Source organism: Ornithodoros turicata, chromosome 1 (genome assembly GCF_037126465.1).
Source record: "Ornithodoros turicata isolate Travis chromosome 1, ASM3712646v1, whole genome shotgun sequence".
NCBI classification, from domain to species: Eukaryota; Metazoa; Arthropoda; class Arachnida; order Ixodida; family Argasidae; genus Ornithodoros; species Ornithodoros turicata.
This window is the reverse complement of record NC_088201.1, coordinates 183,160,137-183,171,926: the sequence shown is the minus strand read 5'-3', so window position 1 is coordinate 183,171,926 and position 11,790 is coordinate 183,160,137. Positions and strand designations below refer to the sequence as shown.

The following is an 11,790-nucleotide window of genomic DNA, read 5'->3' as shown; positions in this document are numbered from 1 at the left end:
AAAGTCACACACGTGTCCACTTACCCAACACTCCACCCATCATCGAATTCAGTCATCATTCGTGTGGCATTCGTGGCCTTGGCAACGTCCCTTCTGTTATTTAAAACATGTTACTCGCTTCCTGCCTGTCTCGCCGATGTAAGTTTTGTCGCACTGTGGTGTACTCACGCAAACGCCACTGCTTAGGGCTGTGTTGTTTGAATGATTTCTAACTCGCGTATAAAAAGGACAAATTTTCTGCCTATTTCGCGGAGTACATGTGAAAATCCAGTATATGTTTTATTTTGTTCTTTTATATATATTTTTTATTTGATAGTATTTTGTTTACGCGGGACCAGCACTATGGCACGATGCGCGAGAGAAACCGAGAGACTGCTTCTTCTAAATTTATAAAGTTTATTAGGCATAATGTACAGTTAATTAGGTCAAATGGCATGGTCCGCATGTTGTCACACGGGCATGGTCCGCAGTCGTACTACTCGTGACCGGCCGGTGCGCGATCGCTGCACAGGCCGCCGTAGCAGAATTGCTGAAAAAGCGAGAGACACACAGGCAGACATTATGTTGCCATTGTAGTATACCGAATACTGGGCTCTATCTAAAAAGCGTTAAAAACCGGGCTGTTTGGTGGTACATTCTAAAAGCGATAAAACCCCAGTGCAGGGGACAGGGACGGACGAAGCACTGTCGTCTGTGTTTCATTTTCCGTGTTTTTTTTTTTTTTTTCAGTGCTTCGTCTGTGTTTCGTCTGTCCGTGTCCCCTGCACTGGAGTTTTATCGTCTCTATTTAAAGACAGCAATAACAAGATGTCGCACGCACTGTGTAACGCTATAGTTCTGAAACAGAATGCAACAAAAGAAAGTTATTGAACACTGGGATATATGAGATCGGTACTAGACTAAAACGCATGTGCCAATACTGCATCAACTTGGGCCCATTGGGTATTCATCATTAAAATCGGTAAAACTATGCAATAAGGTGTTTTAAGTGCGGTGCTTGTCGTTGTTTTTTAGTCTCCGTCTTATTGCACTGTTTTACCGACTTTAACATGCGCCAATGAGTACTAGATCGCAACTAGAAGATGGCACAGGGGTATTTTCAGTGTAAGGCAAACTAAAAGGACAGCGAAAAGCTTAATCCGTATGAAAAGGTTTTAAACTTTCCAATATGATTTTTTTTTCTCGCGTCCTTTTTTTTTCTGTCATCGCATCACAACGGTTATAAGATACTGCACACTAATTAATTTTGGTAACACGATGATGAATAGTGGCGGCAGATATTGCACATGTGTAATGGAATTCATGCGTTCATTAAACAACGAAAAACAGCTTCGGAGCACCTTGCTCCTGCCGCTTCATAATGTATGCTCATGCATACAGCATGCAGACGTGGACGGATGGAGAGACGACAGCAGGAAGGAATAGGGGACAGGGTGGTTATTATGCGTCTTGGGCCATAGCTCTTTTTTTTTCTGTTTCCGTTTTAACGCCACGAAGCAACTGTGGCTATTTAGCAGCATACATACGTGGACGAATGGAGAGAGGGCATCAGGAAGGAATGGGGGACAGGGGGTTAGTATGCATCCTGGGCCATAGTTCTTTTATCTACTTCCGTTTTAGCGCCGCGAAGCAACTGTGGCTAAGAGCAGCATACAGACGAGGACCGACGGAGAGACGACAGCAAGAAGGAATTGGGGAATAGGGCTCAGTATGCGTCCTGGGCCATAGCACTTTTTTTTCTCTTTCCGTTTTAGCGCCGCGAAGCAACTGTGGCTATTTAGCAGCATACAGAAGTAGCGGCGGCAGGTCGGCGCCACCGGAAGGTACGCGCCAAAAATAAACGACGCGCGCTCACGGGCTCCTGTTCTTAGCGAGCCGAGTGCAGCCTCATTCTGTTGCCTCCTTGTTGTCTGCCTGTCTACTTTTTTCTGCGACACTCCACACAGACGTGGACGGATAGAGAGAGGACAGCTGGAAGGAATGGGGGACAGGGGGGTTAGTATGCGCCCTGGGCCATAGTTCTTTTTTCTGTTTCTGTTTTAGCGCCGCGAAGCAACTGTGGCTCTGAGCAGCATACAGGCGTGGACGGATGGAGAGGCGACAGCAGGAAGGAATCGGGACAGGGGCTCAGTATGTGTCCTGAGCCATACCCCTTTTTTTCTGTTTCCGTTTTAGCGCCGCGAAGCAACTGTGGCTCTGAGCAGCATACAGGCGCTGACGGATGGAGAGGCGACAGCAGGAAGGAATCGGAACAGGGGCTTAGTATGCGTCCTGAGCCGTACCCCTTTTTTTCTGTTTCCGTTTTAGCGCCGCGAAGCAACTGTGGCTCTGAGCAGCATACAGGCGTGGACGGATGGAGAGGCGACAGCAGGAAGGAATCGGGACAGGGGCTTAGTATGCGTCCTGAGCCATACCCCTTTTTTTCTGTTTCCGTTTTAGCGCCGCGAAGCAACTGTGGCTCTGAGCAGCATACAGGCGTGGACGGATGGAGAGGCGACAGCAGGAAGGAATCGGGACAGGGGCTTAGTATGCGTCCTGAGCCATACCCCTTTTTTTCTGTTTCCGTTTTAGCGCCGCGAAGCAACTGTGGCTCTGAGCAGCATACAGGCGTGGACGGATGGAGAGGCGACAGCAGGAAGGAATCGGGACAGGGGCTTAGTATGTGTCCTGAGCCATACCTCTTTTTTTTTCTGTTTCCGTTTTAGCGGCGCCAAGCAACTGCGGCTCTGAGCAGCATACAGGCGTGGACGGATGGAGAGGCGACAGCAGGAAGGAATCGGGACAGGGGCTTAGTATGTGTCCTGAGTCATACCTCTTTTTTTTTCTGTTTCCGTTTTAGCGCCGCGAAGCAACTGTGGCTCTGAGCAGCATGCAGGCGTGGACGGATGGAGAGGCGACAGCAGGAAGGAATCGGGACAGGGGCTTAGTATGTGTCCTGAGCCATACCTCTTTTTTTTCTGTTTCCGTTTTAGCGCCGCGAAGCAAATGTGGCTCTGAGCAGCATACAGACGTGGACGGATGGAGAGGCGACAGCAGGAAGGAATCGGGACAGGGGCTTAGTATGTGTCCTGAGCCATACCTCTTTTTTTTTCTGTTTCCGTTTTAGCGCCGCCAAGCAACTGTGGCTCTGAGCAGCATACAGGCGTGGACGGATGGAGAGGCGACAGCAGGAAGGAATCGGGACAGGGGCTTAGTATGTGTCCTGAGCCATACCTCTTTTTTTTTCTGTTTCCGTTTTAGCGCCGCGAAGCAAGTGTGGCTCTGAGCAGCATACAGGCGTGGACGGATGGAGAGGCGACAGCAGGAAGGAATCGTGACAGGGGCTTAGTATGTGTCCTGAGCCATACCTCTTTTTTTTCTGTTTCCGTTTTAGCGCCGCGAAGCAACTGTGGCTCTGAGCAGCATACAGGCGTGGACGGATGGAGAGGCGACAACAGGAAGGAATCGGAGACAGGGGCTTAGTATGTGTCCTGGGCCGTAGCTCTTTTTTTCTGTTTCCGTTTTAGCGCCGCTAAGCAACTGTGGCTATGAGCAGCATACAGACGCAACGGATGGAGAGACGACAGCAGGAAGGAATCGGAGACAGGGGCTTAGTATGTGTCCTGGGCCGTAGCTCTTTTTTTCTGTTTCCGTTTTAGCGCCGCTAAGCAACTGTGGCTATGAGCAGCATACAGACGCAACGGATGGAGAGACGACAGCAGGAAGGAATCGGGGACAGGGGGGTTAGTATGCGTCCCGGGCCATAGCTCTTTTTTTCAATTTCTGCTTTAGCGCCGCGAAGCATCTGTGGCTATGAGTGGAGAACAGATATGAGCAGATGGAGAGAGGTCAGCAGTAAGGACTTAAGGACACTGGGACGTCACGCCGATTGACGATCACACCTTGTTTAGAGTCGATGGCGTTGCCTAGGCATGTGGAACGTAAGAAAATGATAGAGCTGCTAAATACCGTACCTCATCTGTGCAATGCTGTCCGTCAAGCATCTGATATGTAAACAATCCTCCGACTGATACGCCAGTGTGCTGGCATTCTAGCAAACATTGGTACTTGTTCCTCTGAAAGTATATGAGAAAAATAGTGACGCCTTTCATAACGCCAACGCGCGGTTACACAAGCATACCCGCACATTCTTCTCCCGCACAAACTCTTAAATACCAGAGCAGCTACACATACCCCAACCCATCCGACCTATTTTCTTAGATAGCACACCGCCTCCGGAGTGAGGGTGATAGAGGGAGTGCTGTGGATGATGGTAGGTGCGAATGCTCGCCTTCGTTTGCTAGACTTCCATCGAAATTTGGCTGCGATTGCAACGTGATAGAGAGGTATATGAAGCCTTTCTTATCCACCAAAAGGGGGAAGAATGTGTCAGCACTCCCTCTTAAATTGTAATAGGTTGTGCACAAAAAGTTCTCAAGGTATTTATGTGTGGAGGTCATCTTCTTTTGGTTAACACAGACTGGCATTCTAGGTTAGCAGCGGAAATAAAACCAGCTGCATCTCTTCATAATATTGTAGAGATGCAGCAACGAGGAAAACAGGACGACATAATCAGACAGGACGGCTGCTTCGCTGTCTGATTCTTTTGTCCTGTGTTCTTCGTTACAGCGTATCTATAGTATGATGTACAAGTACCAACTACCTAACCTTTTCACCCAACTTTTAGACCTGCTCCATCAATCATTTTCATTGAGGCACGAATTATCCTCAGAAAGAGTAAAAATTGGTGCTATATTCCTTCGCTGCAACTGCATGTGTCTCCACACGACATAGAATGGTGTGTACTTTTAAAGCAGATGCAATAAATATTTACGCGACGATGCTGCCAGCGTGAGAACGAGTTCAGACAATGCGACCGCCACACCTTCTGGTGTTCGAGGGAGTTACGACAGCTCCATACAACGGCACCCGCTTTTAGAGCACCGCTTTCACCCATACGGGGTGAATGCGGTGCTCCTCACCTTTCTAGAACTCCGTACCTGTGTCCGTGCAGCAGCAGTCGGTGTTTCATTATTCTGTCTGTCTCTGATTTTGTGCTGATATACGTGATCATCTAGAGCGCGGATAAATATGCACCAAAATCTCCCGAAATATTCATGCAACTATACACTGAAAATCCTCAAAATATGCAATGTTGCAATGCAAATATGCAATGTATGCGATATCATTGTTCTTGGTACGAAAGCAACAACAACAACTTTATTGTGAGATGATGAATCGGGAGTTTCATAGCCAGGGGCGAAACTCTACCTCATTGTTGGTGGTGATTCGGGCAATGAAATAATGAGCCGCTTCACAATAAGGATCGAAGTCCTATGGTATCCAGATAGGTCAAGAGAGCTTTGAGGGCAGAGCGTTGGTTGGCTGGATGTGGCCCGGGACCAAGCAATTTTGTGAGAGAGGGGGGGGGGCGTGAGTCTAGCTTGTAAGGGATCCAGAAAGTACGGTTCGGGAAGGTTGTTAGTGTGGGCAATGGGGACGAATGTCCTCTAAATCTTGCACAGCACCGCTGTGACAGCATTGGAGAGAGGCAACTTGTCTCAAGCGGTAGCGCCACTGCGCTGTAAAAGCCACATCGATGCGCATTCGATGAACTAATGCTGCATCTTGACGAGATGTATGTTGAGGCATGCGGAAAGGGAGCGCTGGATCAACTTTGCTCAGCATAGCTGGGGGGAGAATGTCAGCGGTCCATTAGAGGGAAGCCAGCGGAGTCACGAGGCGTCGAAGTACGGAACGACTATCTCCTCTCAGCAGCGCAATACGCGTCCGTCTCCGAGACGAGAGAGCTCCTTCTGCGGCGCTGTCGGCCTGTTCATTCTCTTCGACACCTCATGGGCTGGAACCCACTGAAGAACCAGCTTGTAGACAAGGTTCTAAACCATTAACACAGCAATCGTCAACGGTGCGGATGAACCTCGGATGCCAGAATTTTCAATTGCTTAGAGGAGCGCTGATTTAGAGTCAGTGAAGACTACCCATTCCCGCGGGGTAAAATGAACGATGTGCTGCAGAAAGAAAAGGGTGGCATACAGTTCCGCAGCTGTGGATGAGGTCTGATGCGAAAGGCGACGTCCTTCCACTACACCTTCGGATGGGATGACGAATGCCGAGGCGGACTTGCCATTTCGAGATGCGCCATCGGTGTATGCTGCGGCAGAGGTGTTAAAGTTCGGTAGAAAAAATCGCGTCTACCAGACCATAAACATGGACTCGAAGGACTTGAGGAGCATCCTAATCTCTTCATCCCAGGAGGTCCGGAGGACGTACCAAGGTGGGTGGCACAGGCAGAGTCCGGCGGAGCGACGTCCTTAGCTATGAAGCCAGTAGGTGTGTCTGGCGTGTCCTCTGCGCTACTCGATGGAAATCACTTTCAGGACGGTATCGAATTTTCCTGAGGAGTGGGTGACGGGGAATATGTGCACGCAAACGTAGGAAGTGTCGAGCCGTTTCACGCTAACAGAAAGCCTCCACTGAGAGTTCACCAGCTTCAGCCAGTACGAAACCAATGCACCAAATGCCTATTTGCCTAATTAAAAAATGAGTATTTGATTAGGGATAACATGGTAAAATAAAGCCGCCTTCGTTCTGCTGTCATTCCCCACAGCACCATCAGCAATGGGGTAGAGTATCGCCCCAGGCGATGGAACTCCCCATTCATCATATAAAAGTTGTTGCTGTTGTTTCGTTCTGCTGCACCCAACACATAATACCTGCGTCGCAGATATCAATCAGAGCTAAAGATTTTGCGCCCGTTATTGATAAAATAGCGTAAACGCAGGCTAGCTGGTGGATGAAACCCGTGACGAAACAAGCCAGAGAATGGGCAACATGAAAAACAGGAATATACAGTACATGTTAATGTTTGTCGTGTTGCCCCATACGCCTTGTTTCGGCTTGGTTCGTCTTGCCTTTGCGTTCAACACTGCATTATGGCGATTTTGTCTCTGTTTATGAAGACGATTCGTCAGAATCTGATCCTAGTCCACCATACACTACAAGGTATGGACGTGTTACCAAACAAAGCGTACCTGTACGTATCTACGGCCTTATTTGAATTTGTTCACTCTTCGTGCAAGCGTTGCAAAGTACACGCGTTTCATAGAGACGCCTCAGTAAATGTGGTTCATTCACGGACAGGGGCGCTCTGGTCCATAAATGACATTGTACTTCGTACTTCCTTTCTTTCAATGTGTGGCAGTGTCTGCAATGTGACTTTCTTCCCTTCTTTTTTTTTTGCGGTCATATACATATTCTCTTCGATTTTACTTTTTGAATTAGCTCTCTCACTTAGTCACACACTTCTTAACCAACACGCTCAATCATAACCCCACACACTCACACACATTTACATTGTTGCCGTTTGGCTTTTCTCATCCACTGACCCCTTCAGATCAACATTTTCTTAGTGCACATTTCGAATTTAGTGTCAGTTCAAGTATTTTTCCACTCATCTTAGTACGGAACTTCGCATCATTCACCGTGTATGCATTACATGTCACTTTAACATGTGATAACATACCCTCTTCAGTATTAACTTTAGCGTATTTCAATGTTAACCAATTCACAATTTGTTTAGAATCAGGAGATTCTACTTCTTTTGAGGGTGGATTAAGGGGACCATGAAACGATATACAGCGAGATACCTCTCTACTAAAGCATTCACTCTGTGAAATACGAAGTTTAAAGTCGCTCAAATAACGAAAATATTCTATATCAACCACGGCCGTGAACAGCAGCTGCTACGACCGTTTTGCGTCTTGGCTATAAATTCTATCAGAGTGATTATTTGAATCTCATAAGCACGTGTGCGTCAAAATGAACGTGCCTCAATAAACGGGTGATGTATGATTCGTTCGGTCCGTGGACTAGCCTGCCCAAGTCTCATGACTTCGAGGTGGCCCCGCGGTACGAGAAAGAAGATCATCCCAATTCGCCTTCTGTGGCCGGGTTGTGTGTGGCGAAAGATCCCTGTAGTATCCACCCCTATATTCCTCGTTGTAGGAGGTTTAATTGATCTACTGTAGATTGCTGGGGCTTATTACTTCACTTGCGTACATCGCCACTGGGACGGCTGTTGTTTGACAGTGTAATCTTCCCACCTGACATGGCTGGTAGGAATGCCTAGCCAAGTGCCATGTGTGACCTTTGCTTCTCTTGAGCTTCCGTATTAGCGACATTTCATGTCTTTTCAGTTAGAGTTCCGAATTTTCGATTACTATTGCGAGGTAGGTGTAAGAGGTATAGTAGGCCACATCTGCATTTTGCAGCAAGATCCGTAGTAAGTTCGTGCCATCCCGAAACTTCACTACGTTGCTCTTCTCCCTGCTGAATCTTCTGGCCGCAGCAGTCTTGTTCTAAGTTAAATATGGTGAGGGCTTTAAATGCGAACTCTACCCACATATGCTCTTTGAACTTCTTTGTCTGTTTAGCCTTAATTAGCTGGTGCCTACACAACGATTAATAATCTATGTTTTCCTAGTTGGAGTGTCCCGCTATAGGTTTCTGTGTTTGAGCTTCCATTTGCCCTTGAGCGTAATCCACCCAGTTGTGTTGGGGACATATAGGTATTAGAACAAAAGAAAAAAGGAGGAAAGGTCAGTCAAACGGCATGTCGGCTAGAGCGTTTTGGATGTTCTGCGCTGATTGACTGTTGTTGGCCACATGGTTGGGCTGGATGTGCAAAGCGGTATCTGAGTAATGCATCCCCCCTTGACCGTAGTAGTAGCTTGGTGGTTTCACTGCTAGCTGCATCTCTCCTGGAGACGTTCTCTGGCCTGCTTGTCTGTGGGTCGAGGGATTTTAGACGTATAGTTGTTGCTGTTGCTGAAAGCGTCCTCGGGGATGCGTATTGTGTTCATTGTGGCTGGTGCGTCGTTGTTGTTGCCCGCGGCTCTGCGTAACGTATTCCAATTTGCTTCTTCGCGGGATGTTCGGTCGGTAGCTGTACCGGTGTGTTCTTGCGTGTGGCTGCCTTCGCCACCACGGGCGCCAGTTGTGCCGCCTCGATTGTTCCTGTCCACCGTACGCCGGAATAGTGAGGTCATGTCACTTTGTATGCCTGGCTGGTGGGGGCACCCGTTTCCCTTTGGCTAAAAAAGCCTTTTCTCGCCTTCCCAGCCGGGTTTTGTTATGTTCTGTGTGCTCCGGGCCGGGCCGAGACCGAGCCGACAAAATACGCCGGCACCGCGCGCCGGGTCGTCAAAATACGCCACCACCGCGGGCCGGGCTGGCCACGGGCCGACAAACATGTTTCCGAGAATCAGGCTCGGCCGGGTCACGCAGCTAATTCCACACAATGGAACACTATTACGTCATATCATCACGCGCTTGCGTCATTCCGGTGCATATACTTGCAAAGGCAAAAAAAAAAAAAAAACAACAAAAAAAAACACTGCATTATGCGTATGATTCGACCCTCTAGAACATTCTCAAAGCCACTTCGCATTGCTCCTCACTCCTCACGTATTTCACGATCACGTTGACAAAGCTTAGTGAGATGGGGTAGGGACTGGGATAAGGAGTTTGTCGACAGCATCCTCTACCTCCGCAAAAACTTGACAGTGTAACGATAACGCCCATGCCCGCGTGCGTTCTGGATTTAATTTGGTCTCGTGCTGTTACGGTGCTAAACCGCCAGCACTTGTATGTTTGTGGCCTTGTCTTCTCTTCTTATAAATTTTCTAATAAATTTGATTGGTTACCGCCAGAAACGCGTACGTCACGGCTGGAAATACTAGGTCGGGGCCTGGGCCGCGCCCGGCTCTACTACCTGTGCCACCGGGCTGGGCCGCACAAAAATTTGAAGGTCCGGGCCCGCCGGAAAAGACGGCCCGTGCACGGCTCTACGCTGTAGTAAACTTAGTTAAAGAGGTAAACAACCTGGAACGGGATTATTCGCAGGTCCACCAATTAGAGTATCTTATTCAGGCAAAGGCATTCAAGGTCTTCGGTAGCTGTCATGATAATGGTTTGGGCTTCAGGGCCAAAATGTGTCACCTAGGGTATTGTGCAGACCTTGAATGCAGCTTCTGTATATCCTCATGCCAGTTTTTCGATTTTGTTTTGGATGTCATCCCAGTCTCCCATGTCTAGGCATTTCATCCAGCATACACGATAATGGACAGGCCTTCATTGCGGGTCATCCGGGGCATTTCTTTGCTTAGGATGTCTCCCACAGCTTTGATTGCCTTTCCTGGGAGGGCTATCATCTTTACGTCCTTAGGGTGTGGGACGCCATCACCCTGTCGGAACGCTAATCGCAAGTCACGCAAGTGTGGTGATTCATGGGGCGTGGCGGCACCGGCACCTGCGTTATCAGCTCACCCGAAGCAGGCAGTGCGCATTTAAGACGAAGGAAGCGAGGGAGGCGGAGGTAGTCTGGAGGCAGCAGCGGAGCAGTCGAGTTGATCCGTACGTCGTAAAGAAATAAACCTTATGTCTTTTGTTAATTACTGTGTTCGTGTTCATCGGGGTTACGGCGGGTCGGACACGGAACCACCCCGGGTTTGTGGGCCACGGATCCCACAAGGGCAGTGGTCGGTGAGATATTTATCAAATCGTCTCACCTTTAAGTCGAGTACTCTCCTGTTGTTCTCACTTGCCACAGCTTCATTTGTGTTCCCTGTCAGAGCAGTCCTGTTGTAGTCTTCGGCCGTTGGGCCGAAGACTACAACAGTACCAGACGAAGACTACAACGGTGGTCCCCAGGAATGGCTTGTGATTGGGCCTGAGTGATGGTTTCTGTCCCGCTTTCGCATCCAACCTCACCAACAGCTTCGGAACTCTATGACGTCCTTTACTTCACGCACCACATCCTTGATTTTACCCCGCGGGAATGGGCAGTCTTCACTGACTCAAGATCTACACCGAAAGCTATTGAACAATCTGGCATATGAGGCTGATCCGCACCCATAGTGACGGATATGTTAATGGCTTACCATCTTGTGTACGAAGCACAGGCACAGGGTACATGCTGGTTCTCCAGTGGGTTCCGGCTCATTGTGGTGTCGTGGGGAGTGAACAGGCCGACAGTCGCAGCAGACGCTGCTCTCTCGTCTCGGAGACAGACGAGTATTGCGCTGCTGAGAGGATACCGTCATTTCATTCTTCGACGCCTCGTGACTCCCCTGGCTTCCCGCCAATGGACAACTCACATTCTCCCCCATCTGTGCTGAGGAGAGTGGATCCTACACTCCTTTCCACATGCCACGAAACACCTATCATCAAGATGCTGCATTAATTCATCGAATGCGACTCGATGTGGCTTTTCCAGCTCAGTGGTTTTACCGCTTGAGACAAGTTGACTCTCCCAGATGCTGTCACTACGGTGCCATAAAAGGTCTTCATAGAAGGTGTTGTGCACATTCTTCTTCATTGCCCACACTCCCAACCTTCCCGAACGCTCTCCCCGGGTTTCTTAACAAGCTGGAGTCTCGCTCCCTTTCTCTCCCAAAATTGCTTGGTCCCTGGAAAAATCCAGCCCACCAACACTGTGCCCTCAAAGCTCTTTTCACGTGTCTGTACACCAAAGGACTTCAAACGTTATTGTGAAGGGGCACATTATTTCATTCCCTGCATCACCATCAGCAATGGTGTAGAGTATCGCCCCTGACGATGAAACTCCCCATTCATCATCATCAAAAACTTGAAGTTGTTATTGCATTCATTGCATACATTCATTGCCCTTTGCATTGTGGAATTGTCTTATCTTTCACTACGTCGTCCTGTTCGAAGTATGAGGCATTCCTCCCGGAGTTCTTTTACATACCCAACGAGCGTAGAGTTAAC

The 11,790-nt window shown here is 48.7% G+C and overlaps 1 protein-coding gene across 1 annotated transcript in view; it reads right to left on the bottom strand.

The window, feature by feature from the left end:
• Positions 1 to 430: 430 nt before the first annotated feature.
• The window catches only part of LOC135373742 (uncharacterized), a 79,091-nt gene continuing 67,731 nt past the window's right edge, over positions 431 to 11,790 (bottom strand). The window contains exons 10-11 of the mRNA XM_064606833.1: positions 3,954 to 4,055; positions 431 to 529 (exon numbers count right to left, since the gene is read on the bottom strand). Of these exons, the coding sequence (XP_064462903.1) occupies positions 476 to 529; positions 3,954 to 4,055 (156 nt within the window). The 3' untranslated portion in view covers positions 431 to 475. The remainder of the gene's footprint in view (positions 530 to 3,953; positions 4,056 to 11,790) is intronic.